Source organism: Plectropomus leopardus, chromosome 11 (genome assembly GCF_008729295.1).
Source record: "Plectropomus leopardus isolate mb chromosome 11, YSFRI_Pleo_2.0, whole genome shotgun sequence".
Classification (NCBI taxonomy): Eukaryota; Metazoa; Chordata; class Actinopteri; order Perciformes; family Serranidae; genus Plectropomus; species Plectropomus leopardus.
Window position 1 is genome coordinate 1,070,887 of NC_056473.1, and position 20,876 is coordinate 1,091,762.

General features: G+C 44.4%; 1 protein-coding gene across 1 annotated transcript in view; it reads right to left on the reverse strand.

The window, feature by feature from the left end:
• Positions 1-2,618: 2,618 nt before the first annotated feature.
• Positions 2,619-20,876, reverse strand: part of smpd3 (sphingomyelin phosphodiesterase 3) — a 37,630-nt gene continuing 19,372 nt past the window's right edge. Inside the window, exons 6-9 of the mRNA XM_042496693.1 lie at positions 19,207-19,296; positions 16,184-16,247; positions 6,115-6,283; positions 2,619-2,720 (exon numbers count right to left, since the gene is read on the reverse strand). Coding sequence (XP_042352627.1) covers positions 2,619-2,720; positions 6,115-6,283; positions 16,184-16,247; positions 19,207-19,296 — 425 coding nt within the window. The remainder of the gene's footprint in view (positions 2,721-6,114; positions 6,284-16,183; positions 16,248-19,206; positions 19,297-20,876) is intronic.

Here is a 20,876-nt window from a genome sequence, read left to right on the forward strand (position 1 = left end):
ATGTCAGAGCAGCCAGGTGACCTGTGGACTCATACAGTGTGTGAAAATGACAGTTGAACACTGATACACACACAAAATCACACACACAGTCCTAGCAGTAGTGTGTATACTCCTGACTGAAAGCACATGTGTAAACTCAAACTCTTGTGTTCATCCTGTGTTTCCCCTCAGCACTCTGTGCTCATACAAACACCAATTAGCACATTTGTTTTGAAAAAATATATATAACACGATGAGCTGCCCAAACATACACACACATCTGTGTTGAAAGGAACACTTAAAAGGTCCTCTCTAGTCCCCCAAAACCAGTGTAAACATTATTCAGCATGTAGACCATGGGAATCTGACAGTACCTAATCCTGAACTCCTCCTGTAAGTCAGGTATCATTCAGACAAACAGCCTCCAACATTACAGAGAAGTTTTTCAACACCTCTCTGATAGAAATGTACAGTCTGATGTGGACGCTGTTCCATGTTAAAGTAATGCCAATGTGAACATCAACTCTATCCTTATGCTCCAAGTATGGAGGACTCTTGATGTGGGTTTTCCTGCTAACATGTCAGTGTTCATGTGTGAAATGATAGTGAGGCTGCCATTGTTCAAATAACTTCAAAGCATGAATATGAACATTGTAGTATTTCACTGCTGTACTGGATGAGTTTGTGTAGCTGTGAGTCCGTGTGTCTGTTTTCATCAGCATCTGCTACTTGAATGCGTAAACTAGTGGGTGGGCTGTCATAATCTTTGGGATTATTGTATACCAATATGGCTGTCATTGAGGTGATCCATTGGACAACTGGCTGAACACTTTCTGCTAGCTAGTGCACAAATCAAATGTTCTTACAGGAGCCCTGCTGGCTTACCAGTTCCACTGGTTAGCTAATAAGCTGAATGTCTCTTCTCTCAGAGATAACCATGGTACATGCTGTCATTTGCAAACCTCCAGCATGGCCACCAGAGGGTGAGATCCATCGCTGGAAACCCCCCGTCCATGACATACATCAGGGATGCTCAAATTGCTTCGCTTGGGGGCCACTTTTGCAAAATGACAAAAGGCCAGGGACCAGTCGCAGCAGCCCCATACATGTTTTCAGGATTTTAGGACATTTCTAGGAAATAGAGACATTTCTGATTTTAGACTGTTTCTAGGATTTTAGGACATTTCCAGGATTCTAGGATGTTTTTTTTTTTTTAGGATTTAAGTACATTTCTAGGGTTTTGGGACATCAGGGTCTTCTGTCAGGGGGAGTGGGGGATCCTCAAATGACACTTTTTTTGATCAACAAGCTCAATTTTGATGCTATTTTGTGAACTCTGGCACCTTATGTATACTAAAAATATGAAAAAAATTCCCAGTGTGAATCAGCTTTTTTTGTGAATTAGAAAATGGTTGGGGGGCCACCCAGCACCCTTTTGGGAGTTAGTTTTGGCCTGCAGTCTGTAAGTTCAGTATAACTGAAGTACATGATGTGTGTAGTTGTGTGCCTGCTCTGTGTAAATCCTCAGCATGTTTCTGTGCATACCTTCATGTGTGTTCAGTTTCTCACATGCACTAATATCACACTGGCATACACAAGTGTGTGTTTCAGGGCAAAATGCTTCTTGACTTGTCAAGCAGCCAGACTCAAGCAAGCAAGTGTATAAAGATGCTATATTAATGTTGTAAACTGATCCCGATTTCCATCATGCATTCACAAAACCTCAGCTCCTACTATTCCACCCAAAAAATGTCCAGTGTCATTTCCACCAGTTGTGGTTGAAAAACAAGCTGAACGCATCACTCTGCATCTAACAAACAACTGGTCTCCTCCAGCTTCATGTCCCTTTGTACATTACGTTTTTTTAGAAACAGACCATAGAGTATTAAACAGGCATTAAACTCCTTGTAAAAAGTGATGTGGCAACAATAGAAATTGTATCATATTATTTTTCCTCTTTTAGAAAGACTAGCTTTGTTTTGTTTTTTAGAAAAAAAGACACTTGTTGAGGTTCCTGGGACTGATGAGGGAGCAGTAAGGTGAATGACTGACAGCTGAACTGACCAAAAGCCATTCAGGGATGAGCACGACACGAGGACACGCGCAGTCAGTTTAAAGGCCCGTCAGCAGCTTCTCTCTCATCACCAAAAGCAAGTGTTTTCCTTTGAAACACAGTCGCTGAAAGAAATCCAACTGTCCCTGAAGGTAGAATCATAAAAAAATAATACTCAGACTTCAGCTAAAACAGATTCAATAAAAGAAGAAGAGTGTGTTAATTGGCTACATTAAACAATTCACTGTAAATAAAAGCCTCTGGATTCAAATCAGCAAGGAGGTTTGGAGGAGGAGAGCGGAGAGGCCGAGCAATATTTAACAGTCTGGATGTCGATCCAAAGGGTTTGTGTGTCAGGTGCTGTGTTTACTGTGTGTGTGTGTATGTGTGTGTGTGTGGTGGTGGTGGGGCATCTGCCTCTGTCCTATTGCTCCTCCACTGCCGCTCCTCTACCTTCTTTATATCCATTCATCCACTGAGCGCTCCTCCACTCCTCCACTCTTTCATTTTACTGTTTAAACTTTTCATCTCCTCTTCTCTTCCTGCTCCTCCATGGCAGTATTTTGAAAAAGCTGCGGGGGTCAATCTAAGGCTCCTCCTCCCCAGTTGACACGGCGAGCCGCATGGCCACAGACAGGTGGTCGGTGAGACCGGCCAACTGGGTGACAAAGCTGAACTCCTCGATTTCCTGCAGGCAGACGAGAGGATACAGAAAGCTTTTAGAGCAAAGGTGTTAACAACAGTCATCTATTGACTCATCCAGCAAACAGCAACATGTTTTCAGTCATATGTCTGACCAGGTTCACTGTTCACTCTCCTGCTCTCCACCAGCTGCTGCTCACGCTAATTGTGTGCTTGTCACTCAGTGTTCAGTGAAACATTTGTAGAATTGAACCAAACTGATCTCATTTTCATGTTGTCAAATACAGACGCTTTTTTAAAATTTATTTTGGACAGCTTGAGAAAGACAGGAAAGGGGGCAGTGAGAGGGGGGATGACACACCGTGAGTGGCCAAAGTTTGGGACTCATGGGACTCAAGTTATAGGACTCATCCCACACTGAGCGCACACTCCACCAGATGAACTGGAGCTCACTCCATCAAATACCAACAAGTCATCATGTTGCCGCTTTGAACTTCCCTATCTACGTGCTACACTCTAGGTATCCTTCTGCATCTGCTGTTGACGTTTTGGGATGCCGCTACCATGATGACAACATATGCACATGGTGGAATGACGTGATTATGTTTAGACAGCAACAGCACATGGCAACCAACAGCAGGACATCAACACGGGAATGGATAGTTAGGATTAGGTAAAAGAGGCACAGGGTAAGGTGTAGAAAAAAATTAGAATGAGACAACACACATCCCAAGGTGAACAAAAACAAAATGTAGAGAGACAGATATCCGCACACCAGGAAGCTCTCATTAAATGACTTTCTTCTGCAAAACAAGTGATGTTTCAAGCCAAAACGCTCTTCCTCACTGAGGAAGCAAACACTGGACTCCTGCATGAAAGTCTGGGGTATGTTGGACACCATCCATGGCCCCTACCACTCACATTATAAGAGCCCTTGCGCTCTTCATATGACATCATTAGGCAGCGTTTCAACCTGATGCCAATGTGTGGCACATCATGCAGACCAAACAGTTCTCAAGTGACACCGCCTTGTATGCATATCATGCTGCCAGCGTATAATAACACCGCGACCGGTTCAGTCCACCTGTGCTTTTAGCTTCTATCATCCTTGCTGCATCATTTCTTAGAATAATATCAGTGTATTGTATTAGATTGAAGTGTTTCATTTCGTCTTTACTGATTAATGTTTTCAGACATGTATAAGTGGAACAAGTTTTTCTCAGTACCAAACTCCATTTACTGGTTTGTCATCAGTTTTCTGGTGCAGCAGTCAGACACAAGCATTTAAACCTCTGACACCTGAGAAAATTGAAGTTCTTTCAAAAACATGGGGAAAAACATAATCAGCAACCTAGCCAAAATGTTCTGCAAAGCGAATGAAACACAAAATGAAACGAAATTGTAAAAGGTGACAAAAAGGACCTGAAAATAAATTGATGTGGATTATTAGATGGTATCAAAAAATAGAGGAAAATGTCCAGAAAACTGTATCAATAATTCTTATAATTCCATATTTTAAATTATGTTACAGAAAAATATGTAATTATCAGCACTGTATTTAGATGTTTCGTTGTTTGTTTTTAGGTTTTACTTTGCTTTAATTTTTTTTAAATTATTATTTTCAGGTACATTTTCTTGTAACTTTTTACTAATTTTTCACTAATTTTGGGCCCCTTTCTTGTTAAATTGCTCATTAGTCAGTGTGTAAAGCCACGAGGTTTGAGGTTTGTTAATGAGGAAGCAAAACAACAATACTGTATATTTAATGCTTTTCATTTGGCAGCGAACGCATGAAACTGTCCACGTGTTACAGTAACTCTGCTCTGACACAAGGTGGCATCAGGTGGCTGTGGTTAGACACAGACAGAGATGCTCTATGGAAATGATGTGATTTGGTTTTCAATCCGTCACACACACAGCCATCACAGCTTTGACCTCATTTCTCCCTCTAGCTTGTGTAGTTGTGTTTCATTGTTTTCCTCTTGAACTTTTGTGTCTTTAAATCTTTTTATTCCGTTAACAAGTCAAACATTCTCCTGTGCTGTGACATTTCACTGGCATCCACTTAGGTTTAGGTTTCGGAAAACCAGCGCTGACAAGTGTGCTATTGCCGCAAGATGAATCAGAGCAGAATTAGGCAGATCACCTCCCTACTGACAAGAAAATAGCACACAGTCGAACACAGTTCATGCCCTCATTTTCTACGACAATATTTAACTCTATTTGCAGAGTTTTTGGTTGGTGATAAATATACCGCCCTGTAGGGAGTTTCCTGCTTCTTTTTTCTATGTGATACACACAGTTGTCAGCAGAAATTGACAATGAAAACAGTGTTTTGATAATTATATTGACTTTGCGCCACCTTTATAATAGTGTCTTTATCTGTCAGAGATGAAGAAACACTATTTTACTCAACCATTCTCGTTTCAAAATAAAAGTCCTCTGACAGTGTTTCTGTCAACAGAATCCCATCAGTTTTTGACATATGTAATTTTATTGTAAAAATTTTCAGGACCGTGTTGTTGACAATGCAGAAGCTGCACAACTTCATAGGTGAGTGGAATATGTGCCTGTAATTGTGTAAATACAGTACTCGTAGCAGCAGGCAGCTCAGCAGCAGCAGCATCGCAGCAACAACACTGCCAGTGTGAACACCGTGAGCGTGCAGTCTGACGAGGTTACCATCAAGCGCTGCTCACACATGCAGTGAGTTCCAGGCGTTATATTACATCATTAATGGCAGCACTCAACCTGGTGTAGGTGCTGTCTGGCTATCCAGCAGTGTATCATTACACCAAGACCGGTTCTGTCCTTTGGTGTTGTGACAACTTTGTTTTGGCATTTTCTTACAGCAAAAACACTGTCAAAGTGGCGGTATTTGATGACTGCAGCATGAGAACAGACTGGACCCGCTGATCTAGAACATCTTTCACTATTAGTTGTCATCTCCAGACCTTATACCCCATGACATCACAAACTGAAGTTTTGGATATGGGAGAGAGTTGTTCATGTCTTCTAATATTTTGGATTATCATAACCCACAGGGATAACATGTATGGACATGTATGGATTTTGAAAATGGGTGTAGTTCATCCTTTAGTCTGATGGGGGGGGGGGGATACACACCCCCCCCCATACTTCGTTTGTTTATTCCATTCTAAAGTGAAAAAACAAACAAAAAAAACAAAATAACAATTGTTTTTTATATGTATGAAACAGCATTTAATAGTTGCTGACTGTAACTCTTCATCTTTCTCTCAGAGAGAAAGCAAAGAAGCAAATTTCCACAAATGTCAAAGCATTTCTTTAAAGCTACCCAAGGGAAACAAAGGGGGAAACTTAGATTTTAATGAGACAGACAATTTTGGTCTTAATTTGAAAAAATTTAAAAAGTGTCACTGTTTTTTTTATTTTTCCCATAATCCACCACTGAGGCATACCAGTTTCCAGTCTGGCTGCAGGCCCTCGTCGCTGTAGAGCATGTAGTCAATCCGGCGTCCATTACCCTTCAGTGGGATCTTCCTCCCCCTCTGACTGCTGGCGGGACATTGGCTCTTACTGGGAGGAAACACCAGGTACTCCTTTCTCCCCTCCTCATTCTCCATCACTCTGACAAACACACACACAAAGGATCATAGACTGAAGTTTAGGCAGAGGATAAAACTGTGGAGCTGCACTCCAAACAGGCTGAACAAAGCAAAAAAACAACAAGGACTCAAAGGCAGTTAGTTAAAGGCAGTTAAAATGAATGTTAGCATGTCTAGTAACATAAATAAACAGTGGTCTGGACTAAAGACCATGGAGTGCAGTGCTTATTGGTCAAAGGTCAGCTTTGACCTGGATGAAAAGTTGCACTGATGATGTTCAGTCAGGGAATATAATTTTAGGATTAAAACTTTTGGGCTTAATAAATCTTGGTCTGGGGCAACCTTTTTGATATGATATACCATTTCTAAAGTTTCTTGTTAAAGGAACACTTTTCAACAAGCTTTGCATCAAATCAGTGTGGGTACTATGTGTAGATGAACTGTGGTAAACTGCCCTCCATCTAACCAGTGCCCAGATATCCCTCCTGATATTCCCAGTTAAAAAACTGCAACTTAATTTACATCATTTGGTGGCTTTTCTCTGACTCTTTGGACTGTTGATCAAACTACAGGCTGTACTTCTGCATTTTCGTATTGCCCGCCAACCCGAACGCCACCACCACATACTTAAAGAGTAAACAGCTGATCAAAGGACACACCTGCCTCTCTCTCTCTCTTTCTCTCTCTCTCAGTGCTGATCAAATATAAATCGAGATTCTGTTACTCAGTTGCTTATCTCTCTCAAATACTTTTAAAAACATATATTAGCTTATTGTTTAACTGTTATATGAGATCTGACTGGCTGCCATTGTTTCACACACTGTATGAGCTCTGCATTCTGGTAGTTGTAGGTTTTCTAACTCTTGAGCAAAAGCATTCTGTTTCTCTGTTTCCGCTGGTCATGTAGCACCAGCTTTAGAAGTATTTGCTGCTTTCTATTGCAGATACAGCTTAGTTTTATGTGAGGGCCTTTTTATGTCTGTGATATTGTGATATTTATTTTTTAACTTCTTTAATTTATTGTTTTTGCAAGAAAAACATTTTTTGGGTGGACGAGATTTTTTTTTACAGGAGGAAAATAAGGGTCACTTTTCTAAGTGTTTCTTTTTGTAATACTCATTTTGACCACAAGAGGCTGAAGCGCACCTCTAGGGGACTTTTCATTTCTCTTTGCACTCTAAACACAGCATGCATCTCTTATTATTCAAATTCTGATATATGAGCACTTTCATGTCACATAAAAGGTTATGATCATAGGGGTCACTGTCACTTGTAGCAGTTACAGTACACTGTGTTTGTGTTTTCTCATGTTTTATCTTCAAAATGCAAAATCTAACATCAAAATCAAAATCAGCAGCCTCCAGCACTGTGAAACGTTTGATGCTAGACTGGATGGGCCTAGCATCAAACTTTTGACAGTGTTCATAGATTCAAAACATATTTAGCACTCAGTTTAATATGCCTTTGTGTGCTCTGATTAATAAATGTATTCTTTAATTTTGAAACAGTACCCTTATGTTGTCATTGTATGGGTTAATTCATTAATTTTATACAGTATAAAAAAACAAACAAATTGCCCCCTCAGAATTTTTAACATCCCCCTCAGGCAGTTTAAACATCTAGGATGAAATTGTTTGACACACAAATCAAATTTGGACCTCCCTGTGAAATATGAAACAATCAGAAATGAGCTGATGGGCCTGCGTGGTGATTTAGATTGATCTAATTGGTTCAACTGTTAATTGAAGGACTGATTAAATAAGCATTGCATTATATTTGCAGTATGCTAGCATCAAACTTTTGACAGTGTTCATAGACTCAAACAGTGTTGGTCAAGTTACTTGGAAATAGTAATTAGTTACTGATTACTGATTACTTTACTTAGTTACTTTTCAAAAACATGATGCACAACCTGAATACAATATAAAGCAATAGACCTCTCAGCCTAATTCTATTCTTTCTGCATATTCCATTAGATAAAACTGAAGCAAATGAAACTGTCTTTTTTAACTTGTTTTATGAGTTTCAATCCTTTAACTACGATGCGTCGGAACGATTCAGAGTCTACAGTGGAAATGGGCAACATGTCCTCGACAATATAGCCAGCGACAAGCTTCTTCAGTTCAGCGGCACTAAGCCGCAGGAGAAGGGCTGTTTAGCAGGAGAAGGGCCCTCGGAGGTTCGCTCGGTGGAACTGGATGTGGTAGCCTCAGCGGGCATGTCAGTGGGGGGATACGGGGGATTCTCGGTGAGTTTCACATTCCCGTGCCGGCTTGCTAGGTGCTTACTCAGATTTGACGTGGAATTTTTCGCTGTAGATAAAAGTTTTCTTCCCACACACAGTGTACAGCGGACGCTAATGTTTTTGTCACCTTTAACTGAGTCAAACTCAAAGTAATGTCGGTACTTCCAAGAATTAAATGCTGCACGGCCCTGCTCTTTCCCGCGCTCCATGTTGTCTTGTTGATCGGGTAGCGACAATCACTACACGTCTGTTGTTTACCACAGACGTCGCGCCGCTCATACGTCATTGTCACGAGACACTCTCACAAAACAAAATCACGGTTTAGTAACGCAGTAACGCAGCCTGCTTGCAGAAAAGTAACAGTAATCTAATTACTATTTTTGCAATTGTAATCCCTTACTTTACTCGTTACTTGAAAAAGTAATTGGATTACAGTAACGCGTTACATCTAACGCGTTACTGCCCATCCGTGGACTCAAACATATTTAGCACTCAGCTTGTTATGCCTTCATGTGCTCTGTTAATTGAAGGACTGATTAAATAAGCATTGCATTATAATTGCAGTTTTCAGTAAACAGCGTCCATGCATGTTAGGTGGTGCACTTCAGCCTCTTGTGGTCAAAATGACTATTACAAAAGGAAAAATGACCCTTATTTTCCTCCTGAAATTTTTCTTGCCCCCAAAAACTATTTTTTTTTCTTTTCTGTCAGTGTTGAATGTACTGATGGACTGTAATTTAGCATAACCATGGGATATAAAGTTTTTACTGTGGCAAGACCATAGCAAAAACAAGTCAATAGCAAAGGCTATTGGCCGAGTTTCCGAAAAAATTAAGATTATTAATGAAGTGTCTGACCTGAAGAAAGCCCTAGAAATGTTTAGAAGGTATGTCATATTTGGCTTTAATTTGTTCATATGATAGTAGTTTTTCAGACTTAAATAAATCACTGACAATCTTGATACCGTGATGATACCAGCATTGAAATATGCTCGTTCCCAGTCCAGGGGGTAAGGCTTTATAATGGGGTGTAGAACTGAGAAGGGACCCCTCCCTTGGGTAACCTTCACAATTCTTTCCCACATTTTGATTGTGTTCATCATAATTGGACTGTTTGTAACCTCAGTTAAGAAAAGGCTGAGTAAGGACAGAGAGGGGCAGTGCCAGGCATCAATATGGATCTTCTGTCTAGAATTTAAAAAATGCCTCAGCCAGTCTGACACTATATGCATGTGGCATGCCCACTTCTAAAACATAAGGTTGGGCATTGAAAGACCACCCCTCTCTTTTGGCAGCTGTAATTTTTTGAGATTGAGACATGGTTTTTTCCCATGCCAAATAAATTTTGAAATAGCCTTATCGATATCAAAGAACACACACTTATTAATCCTCAGAGGGAGCATTTGCATTGGGTATAGGATCCTTGGAAGGATGTTCATTTTAATTAGACTGACTCTACCTAGCAAGGAGAGAGGGAGATCAAACCACCTGAGTAGATCGCTTTTAATTAAAGATATAATGGGAGCAAAATTAAGTTGTATAGATTATTTAAGTTGGCAGAGATTTTAACACCTAAATATGTAAAACCAGATTCAGACCACTTAAAGGAAAAGTTGACCGGGGCACTTTTATTCACAAAGTCACCCAGTGGCAAAGACTCAGATTTGTTGTAATTAATTCTGTAGCCTGAGAAACTGCCAAAAGCATCTATAGTTGAAACAAGGGCCGAAATAGAAATTTGGGGTTCAGTAAGGAAGAGAACGGCGTCATCTGCATACAGTGCAGTTTATGGACGATTCCCCCAAGACTCACGCCAGCGATATTGTTTGTGAACCTTATGGCCTCTGCAAGTGGCTCAATAGCCAGTGAGAATAGCAGAGGGGGCAAGGGACAGCCTTGTCTCGTGCCACATCCCAGATGAAAGGCCTCAGAAGCACAGCCATTGACCAATACTCTCGCCATTGGGGCACTATAGAGCAGCCTCACCCATTTAATAAATTCAGGCCCAAGTCCAAACCTCTGAAGGATGTCAAAGAGATATTCAAATTCAACCCTATCGAAAGCCTTAGCCGCATCGAGAGCTATACAGAGAATTCTTTCTTGACTGGAGTGTACGTATTGTAATACATTAAGAAGGCGCCGAACATTTGAGTGTGAAAACCTATTCCTGATAAATCCTGTTTGATCGAGTTTAATCAAGGCAGGAAGGTAAATCTCCGACCTCTTGGCGAGAAGTTTGGATAGCAATTTACAATCCACTCCAGTAAGACTTGTCAGTCTATAGGACGAGCAGCAGTCTGAGGGTGTATCCTTCTTCAGATTAAGTGAAATACTGGCTAGATTGAGTGTTTGAGGTAAAGTGCCCAGTTCAAATGACTCAGTGTACATTCTGGTGAATGGCTCTACCACTAATTTGGCCATTTTCTTATAAAATTCAGGGCAAAACCCATCTGGGCCTAGGGCCTTGCCACCTAGTAGGGATTTAATTGTCTCGAGGACCTCCTCCTTACTGACCGGACAACATAAAATGTCCCTGCTCTCAGCCAACAGGGTCAGCAAATCTATACGGTCTAAGAAATTTGCCATGTCATCGGCACTGTCAGGGCATTCAGGAGAATACAGATTTTGGTAAAAAGGTTTCATAATATTAATCATGTGTTTAGTTTCAAACTGTTTAAAGTCTCCCTGGTTTGTTAGCAGGTTCAAATAGCCGGTGCTAGCAGTAAAAAAATAGCGTATTCTGCTTTTTGTGTGAGTAGATTATCAGGAGCAGAATGTGCATGATCCAGCTTCAGCAGTATTGATTTAGAGAGGGAGTTTTTTAAATCCCTCTCTAGGTTGGTGATCTGGCATTCGAGCTCTAGTTGCTGTCGGAGCGCTTCTTTCCTTTTAGCTGAGGTATAAGAGATAATCACTCCTCTTAAATAGGCTTTTGCAGTCTCCCATAATGTTGATGCAGAAACATCAGGAGTATCATTAATAGAAAAAAAGAGCGTCAAATGTTCCTCCAGGAAAGTTAAAAAAGTGGGGTTACTAAGCAGGGATGGGTTTAGCCGCCAGTGACGTGTAGAGGGTTCATAATAAGGAGGTGTAAGTTCCAGTCCAATAAGTTAGTGATCTGAGAGTGTGGATGCTTTTATACCACATGCTCGAACCCTGTCCAAAGCTTGCCTAGAGGTGAAAAAGTAATCAATCCTTGAGAATGAGTTATGTGGACAGGAATAAAACGTGAAGTCCTTCACTCCTGGGTTCAATACTCTCCAAGTGTCGAATAAGATCGAATTCAGATCATTACAGAGCTCCCTGGTAGCTAGTGCCATTTTGAATAGGCGTGTGGATTTGAGGGGGCTTTGGTCTAACTCTGGTTCCAAACAGGAGTTTAGGTCCCCACCCAGAACTACAAGAGGTGAAATATTAGAGGATAAATCTGCTAGCAATTTGGAATAGAAAGGAGCTTCAGCTGTATTGGGAGAATAGATACATCCAAGAGCGAGCCTTTCCCCGTATAGGAAGCCTAAAATTATGACATATCTCCCTTTGGAATCTTTTATGCATTTTTTTTAATGTAAAAGGCAGCCTTTTATGTAGCAGAATTGCCACTCTTCTGCTTTTGGAGTTAAAAGAAGAGTAAAACCCTCCCTGAGCTACCACCTTATCGTGATGGAGGGGTTTGCGTGTCCCAGTGATCCTAGGAGCTCAGTTGTTGGGGGCTTCATGCCCCTGGTAGGGTTACCCATGGCAAACAGGTCTTAGGGGAGGGACCAGACAAAGTGTAGCTCACAAGACCCCTATGATGACGACAACAAATGGTCCAGAGTTTCCCTCGCCCGGACGCGGGTCACCGGGGCCCCCCCCGGAGCCAGGCCTGGGGGTGGGGCTTGATGGCGAGCGCCTGGTGGCCGAGCCTTTACCCATGAGGCCCAGCCGGGCACAGCCCGAAGAGGTGACATGGGACCTCCTTCCCGTGGGCTCACCTCCCGTAGGAGGGGCCATAGGGGTCGGGTGCCATGTGAGCTGGGCGGCAGCCGCAGGCGGGGACCTTGGTGGTCTGATCCTCGGCTGCAGAAGCTAGCTCTGGGGACGTGGAATGTCACCTCTCTGGTGGGGAAGGAGCCTGAGCTGGTGCGCGAGGTTGAGAAGTTCCAACTAGATATAGTCGGCCTCACCTCGACGCACGGCTTGGGCTCCGGAACCAGTCTTCTCGAGAGGGGATGGACTCTCTTCCACTCTGGAGTTGCCACTGGTGAGAGGCGCCGGGCAGGGGTGGCAATACTTATTGCCCCCTGGCTCGGTGCCTGTACGTTGGAGTTTACCCTGGTGAATGAGAGGGTAGCCTCCCTCCGCCTTCGGGTTGGGGGACCGATCCTGACTGTTGTTTGTGCCTATGGTCCAAACGGCAGTTCAGAGTATCCACCCTTTTTGGAGTCCTTAGAGGGGGTGCTGGAGAGTGCTCCTTCTGGGGTCTCCCTCGTTCTGCTGGGGGACTTCAACGCTCAAGTTGGCAACAACAGTGAGACCTGGAGGGGCATGATCGGGAGGAATGGCCCCCCCGATCTGAACCCGAGTGGTGTTTTGTTATTGGACTTCTGTGCTCGCCACAGATTGTCTATAATGAACACCATGTTCAAGCATAAGAGTGTCCATCTTGGACACTCGGGTAAAGAGAGGGGCGGAGCTGTCAACCGACCACCACCTGGTGGTGAGTTGGCTCCGATGGTGGGGGAGGACGCCGGTCAGACCTGGCCGACCCAAACGTATTGTGAGGGTCTGCTGGGAACGTCTGGCAGAGTCTCCCGTCAGAAGGAGCTTCAACTCCCACCTCCGGGAGAGCTTCGACCATGTCCCGGGGGAGGCGGGGGACATTGAGTCCGAGTGAGCCATGTTCCGTGTCTCCATTGCTGAGGCAACTGACCGGTGCTGTGGCTGTAAGGTGGTTGGTGCCCGTCAGGGCGGCAACACCCGAACCCGCTGGTGGACACCAGCGGTAAGGGGTGCCGTCAAGCTGAAGAAGGAGTCCTATCGGGCCTTCTTGGCCTGTGGGACTCTGGAGGCAGCAGACAGGTACCGACAGGCCAAGTGGAGTGCAGCGGCGGCGGTCGCCGAGGCGAAAACCAGGGCGTGAGAGGAGTTCAGTGAGGCCATGGAAAATGACTTCTGGATGGCTTTGAAGAGGTTCTGGACCACTATCCGGCGTCTCAAGAGGGGGAAGTGGTGCTCTGTCAACACTGTGTATGGTGGGGACGGGGCGCTGCTGACCTCGACTCGGGACGTTGTGGATCGGTGGAAGGAATACTTTGAAGACCTCCTCAATCCCACCGACACGCCTTCTGGTGAGGAAGCAGGGCCTGGGGACTCGGGGGTGGGCTCCCCTATCTCTGGGGCTGAGGTTACCGAGGTGGTCAAAAAGCTCCTCAGTGGCAGGGCCCTGGGGGTGGACGAGGTCCGCCCGGAGGTTCTCAAGGCCCTGGATGTTGTGGCGCTGTCGTGGCTGATACGACTCTGCAACATTGCGTGGACAACGGGGGCAGTGCCCTTGGCCTGGCAGAATGGGGTGGTGGTCCCTCTTTTTAAGAAGGGGGACCAGAGGGTGTGTTCCAACTACAGGGGGATCACTCCTCAGCCTCCCTGGTAAGGTCTATTCGGGGGTACTAGAGAGGAGGGTCCGCCGGATAGTCGAACCCCGGATTCAGGAGGAGCAATGCGGTTTTCGCCCTGGTCGTGGAACTGTCGACCAGCTCTGGACCCTTGGCAGGGTCCTTGAGGGTGCGTGGGAGTTTGCCCAACCAGTCCACATGTGCTTTGTGGACTTGGAGAAGTCATTCGACGTGTCCCTCGGGGAGTTTTGTGGGGGGTTCTCCAGGAATGTGGGGTTTCGGACCCCCTGATACGGGCTGTCTGTTCCCTCTATGACCGGTGCCAGAGCTTGGTTCGCATTGCCGGCAGTAAGTCGAACTCGTTTCTGGTGAGGGTTGGACTCCGCCAGGGCTGGCCTTTGTCACCGATTCTGTTCATAACTTTTATGGACAGAATTTCTAGGCGCAGCCAGGCTGTTGAGGGGGTCCGGTTCGGTGACCTCAGGATTGGGTCTCTGCTCTTTGCAGATGATGTGGTCCTGTTGGCTTCATCAGGCCGTGACCTTCAGCTCTCACTGGATCAGTTCGCAGCAGAGTGTGAAGGGGCCGGGATGAGAATCAGCACCTCCAAATCCGAGGCATGGTTCTCAGCCGGAAAGGGGTGGCATGCCCCCTCCGGATTGGGGATGAAGTCCTGCCCCAAGTGGAGGAGTTTAAGTACCTCGGGGTCTTGTTCACGAGTGAGGGAAGGATGGGCGGGAGATCGACAGGCGGATCGGTGCAGCGTCTGCAGTAATGCGGACGCTGCACCGATCTGTCGTGGTGAAGAGGGAGCTGAGCCGAAAGGCAAAGCTCTCGATTTACCAGTCGATCTTCGTTCCTACCCTCACCTATCGTCACGAGCTTTGGGTAGTGACCGAAAGAACAAGATCGTGGGTACAAGCAGCCGAAATGAGTTTCCTCCGTAGGGTGGCTGGGCTCTCCTTTAGAGATAGAGAGTGAGAAGCTCGGTCATCCGGGAGGAGCTCGGAGTAGAGCCGCTGCTCCTCCGCGTTGAGAAGAGCCAGATATATGTACAGTCTCTTAGTTTTTTAGTTTTTTTTAAGCATATTCCTTTATATTCTATTAATAATGTGTGCTCTTTATTCTCTTGTTCTTACTGCATGGCGCTGCTACACCCCAATTTCTCAGTTTTGAGATCAATAAAGTATATCTATCTATCTATCTATCTATCTATCTATCTATCTATCTATCTATCTATCTAATTAGGATGCCTCCAGGACGCCTCCCTGGTGAGGTGTTCAGGGCACGTCCCACCGGTAGGAGGCCCTGGGGAAGACCCAGGACACGCTGGAGAGACTACGTCTCACAGCTGGCCTGGGAACGCCTCGGGGTCCCCCGGGAAGAGCTGCACAAAGTGGCCGGGGAGAGGGAAGTCTGGGCTTTCCTGCTTAGGCTGCTGCCCCCGCAACCCGACCCCAGATAAGCGGAAGAAAATGGATGGATGGATGGAGAAGAGTAAAACACTTGGCTCCAGGCTGCCGTCAGTAAGCCTGGACAATTTCTACTCCATAACTTCACCGATGTTCTGGGTAACTTCCCACACCAATTCAGACAGTCCAAGGAGCTGACTTCCATGACATTAGTATCAGCCGGAGGTGGAGGCGCCATTGTGGGATGGGGTGCATGGTCGGTAATCTGCGACTGAGTTGTTTTCCCCTTTCTCGCAGATTTTTCTCTCTGAGACTGTCCACCAGGTTTTGTTGCCATGTTATAGCATCATCAGTGTAACTTCAGGTAGGAAGAAACACTTTTAAGCTCCATATAGTGAGACAGGAGCGGGAGCTCTACGAAGACACAGCCCTCAGCTAGCCTTCCTCACATGACCTCCCCTCTGGAATTCTAAATACCCTGTTATACTGTCATGTGGCAGGCTGCCACAAATAAATGAATGTGTAAGACCCTGTGCCAAAATTTTGGAAAAACTCTTGCATACTTATTGCTTGTGTGCCATTAGTAAGGCTACAGGATGCCAATAGTGGTATGGGTGCCCAAGGCGTTTAAAGGCTGTGGTAAAGGTTCTGGTGTGTGTGTGTGTGACTTACTTTTGTAAACTTTCAGGTGAACTGACCTCATCGTCATAAAGGCCACTGGGATCCAGTAAAGTACCTGTTGAGGGACACATTAAAATCCATCACAATGCAGACTCACTTCTGTTTCTCCTCTCTGGCTCTACTCTTCACTTCTCAATTAACACCTCCAGTAGAAGTTACAGTGCAGAATGCAGTCAGTCGTTCTATCCCACCAATGTATACTGACACCTTTGTTGAGTCCAGTGAAGGACACCCAAAGGCAGAGGTGCTGTTCTGTCAGTGGGACAGTGGTGGGTCGGGGTCTGCTCCCTGAAACGGAGTATCCAACAATCGTTATTTAGCTCTGCAGTGGTTGTCAAGGTGAGTAAGATTTCCTCCTTTACTCCTGTTTTCACTACTAAACCACCTCAGACCTCTGTGCTGTACTGTCATAGACCAGCTGGGAGACATGGGACTGAAATCTAACTGTGGAGGAGCAGTCACGACAAATATGGACTTAGACTTCACCTCCACTGCATGGTTTTCACTTGCACCAACATACCTGCAAATCCAGTCCAAATTGTTTTATATTTCTGTACTTGTTTATTGATTTGTCTAATATGCTTTACAATCCACCTTCTCACCATGACGACCAGCTTTTTCCTTTCAGAACAGCTGATCTGAAAGTACGGCTTGGCTTTTTTCATTGTAGCAAAGGAGGCATCAGAAGGCTTTGTGTTGAGAGCATAAACTCTATCTCCATCTTAACAAAGAGGCAGTGAGGCTGTGGGCTGGTCATGAGTGTAAAAGGACCAATTTAAAGGGAGCAGCACAATGACATTATCTCAGTCAATTCCAGAATTCAATCTCAAGTCCAGACCAGTGACATTCAAAATAGAGCTTGTTGATAAAAAAATGCCAGTGGAGGATCCCCCGCACCCTCGACAGAGGTCCGAGCTGAGCCACCAATGTCTTAGAAATCCTAGAAACAGCCTAAAATCGTAGAAATGTTCTTAAAACATCCTAAAGCCCCAGAAATGTCTTCAAATCCCGAAAAAATCCTGAAATTCTAGAAATGTCCTAAAATCCCAAGAATGGCCTAAAATCTTAGAAATGCCCTTAAGGCTAAATCCTAATCCTAAAAACATGATAAAATCTCAGAAACTGGCTGATATACTTGAAACATCTTAAAATCCAAGAAACATACGGAAATCCTAGAAATGTCCCATAATCCTAGAAACACCCTTAAATTCTGAACATATCATAAAGTCCTAGAAATGTCTAATATCCTGAAAACATCTGAAAATCCTAGAAATGTGCTAATATCCTAGAAAAGTGCTGAAGTACGAGAAAGATCCTAAAATCTAAGAGACATTCTAAAATCTAAACAAACATCCAAAAATCCTAGAATGTCCTAAAATTCTAGAAACTTCGTAAAATCTTACAATTGTGCTAAAATCCTAGAAACATTTCATTTTGCAAAGTGGCCCCCAAGCAAAGTTGAGTATCCCTGGTCTAGATATATGTCCTGAGATTTCCTCTTTCAGGTGGTTAACATGACCTCAGTGTCTCTGTCCTCAAGACTTATTGCACACCAACAAGCTGTAGTATATGTAGGAAAGAACTCCTAAAACACACGGGCAGCCACAGTTCCTGGACTTGTTGGGTTTTGGTTTGTGGTTGACATGTTTCATCTGCCATCAAACATGAACTCAAACACATCACAAAGAGAGCTATGCCAGTTATGATTGTAGAAGATGATTAATGGTGTCATTTTACTCTCAGCTCACTGCTTTGAACTACCAAATGCTATATTTTCCATGTGATTTGAATGCAGCACCAGCACTGCAGGTGTGTGTGTGTGTGTCTGTGTATGTGTGTGTGGCTGGCTGGGTGGACAGCATTAGAAGGTTCCCGGAGCTCTCTGAGTTCAGCAAGTGTCATGAAATCTACCCACACAGTCAGAACAGCATGTGACAGTGGCTGGCAGCCCGCCGCTCCGCTCTCTGCCGGCTTTTTTAAGCTTCGCTATTGTATTCATTTAGGTCTAATCTTCTTTGGATAAGCTTTATGAAATGGGATCATCTTTCTCCTTTTTCTTTCATTAATTCATTGATCCATTCTTCTTTTCCTGTCTTCTTCCTTTCCTCCTGTCTAACTGCAACCAAACAGCGGCATAGCTCCGCTGCCCTGGTTAGCTGCGCAAAATGTCCCTGTCAAAATAAATAAGGCAGTCTGTAAAAGAGCCCTATCTCTGACCTGCCCACACTGTCCCTAAATACCACTGGCCTAAATAACGCTTCACATCCAGACCAAAACCCTCCAGTCCTTACGTCACTAATGCCCATGTGTCAACCGCTGTACTAGGTGCTTTTGAATTCAAACAGCAGGGGCATCCTGATTAAGCCAAAGCGAGCCAGATTACAGTTCACTCTGCTCTGCTCTGCTCTGCTCTGCTCTGCTCTGCTCTGCTCTGCTCGGCTCGGCTCGGCTCGGCTCGGCTATGCTATGCCTGGCTCGCCTCGGCTTGGTTCTGCTTGGTGTGCACCACGTGGATGGCTGTGGCTCAGAGGTAATGCGGGTCATCCTCTAAAAAGAAGGTCAGCAGTTCTATCCCAGGCTCCTCCAGTCAACATGTCGAAGTATCCTTGGGCAAGATAGCGAACCCCAGTTTGCTTTAATGCTGTGCCATTGGAGTGTGATTGCGTGTGAGAGGTTACAGAGTAGTAGGTAGCACCTTGTACAGTAGCCTTGGCCACCAATGTGTGAATATGTGTGTGAATAGGTGAATGTGACATGTAGTGTGTAAGCACTTTGAGTGGTCAAAAGAATAGAAAAGGGCTATACAAGAACAGTCCATTTACTATTACCAGACTTCCTGTGAGTGCATGGCAACAGCTGCCTTTTAATATAACAACACTCTTTAGAGATTAGCTTGTGGTATTGCTGTCTGTTTTGCTACAGTTTGATCCGTGAGTGCGTGCATGCATCAGACAGAAATATGGGATGTCCCAGGGTGTCCCCAGAGGAGCATGTGACTGTGTGCCTGTTGTTACCTAGAGCCCATGGTTTGTCCTCCCCTGGCCCCAGGCGACACGGGTCCTTGTATTGAGTAAAAAGTGCATGCTGCTGCTCCAGCTTGTCCTCTAAAAAAAAAAAAAAAAAATACAGTTGAATTTTACACACAGTCCCAGTTTAGGCTGTGCGTTGGAGAGGAGTAACACACTCATCATTCATCAATGAGTACTGCCTGACAACAGGAAGTCACAAGTAAATAAGCGTGGATGACCAGGGAACCAAATAATATGGAGCGTTCTTCTCTGGATAAAATTAAACTCCCCAAAACCTCTTAAAAATCTGGATCTGAAAAAAGGAGAGCACACATTAGCAGGTGCTAGGCTAAAGGCCTTTCTCCGAAATGCCAAACCACGTTTAAGAAACACTGATTTGTAATGTAAAATGGCTTTATTCACGACATCATCGGGGATTCCCTCGTGTTCTGGGGTTTCCTCCTCTCCACGTCTCCCTGCCGACCAATTGGGTGCTGCCAGTTGTCCCGTCTTACGACCAGGCCCCCTGGAAGTGTGCCACCCATTGGAGCAAAATTTAGGCACTCATCAAGGGGTAGGAAGCCCTTGATGAGTGCCTGCTCTAATTATGTGTTTCCTGAAGCTTATGTAAGTCCCCAGTAGCTCTGTGCCTCTAGTTTGTGTGTTGTTGGCTCATGATTGTTAACTAGCTGGTTGTTCACCTTAACTTGTACAAAGGAACTCAGTTGTTAAAGGAGCAGGACTCTAGAGAATAGATTTTGGTTTTGTTTTGGTTTTGTTAAACACATGCTGCTATCGCACCACACCATAGGAAGCTGTTTGTCTAAAAAACTAGGTTTTATGGGTTGCTGCACTGATTGTGTTTGCACAGGTTATTACAGAGTAGATAGGTAGATTTTTTTTTTTATTTCCGTACCGTTTGTAAATGTAGCAAGCTTGGGGTTGAGGTTGGCCAGGTATAAGATTTGTTTTAATTGTGTGTTTATTTTTGCTGCCACCCGCTGCCCTCTCCCTTTGTTTTAATGCTGCTTACTTGTTTCACCATTTAATCATTAATTCATTCACTGAATAATAAACAGCATTCCAGCCAATTTTACCATCACAGCTTTGTTACCGCCCTTTCTCCCTAGGCTGTACATCTTTGGGTTGTAACGCCATTTTAAATCTAAATCTGTAGCTGCTTGGCTCCAGGTGTGATGCTCAGGACCATAGACTGTAAATAAAGATGGACGATGCACTCCCACTTACCCCTGCTGAAGTGAGATTAAAATATGGGATATGAGCGTTGCCATCTTACAAGGGTGATGTCACTGGGAGTCCTGCATCTGCACAGTAACGATCCCCGGTGGGGGAGTTCCCGCCCACACACCCATTCGACCAATAGTGAATGGCTCCATTGAATGTGAGCACACAGATTGGCTGTCACAGCTGTCAATCATGGTGGAAAACCCCCTTTTGAATAATTTAATTCATTTAACTCATCAAAACTGAACCAAACTTATCATGACAACAAACACTTGAACAAACATCAGGATGATGAGAACTACCTTCAGTGACGGACACCAATTTTGGGAAAAATGTAATTGGCGTGTACTTTGAGTTTTTTAGTTCAACCTATGACCATTCACTAACATGGAGGGGCGGGTCTTAGGACCTGTACTGCAGTCAGACAACAG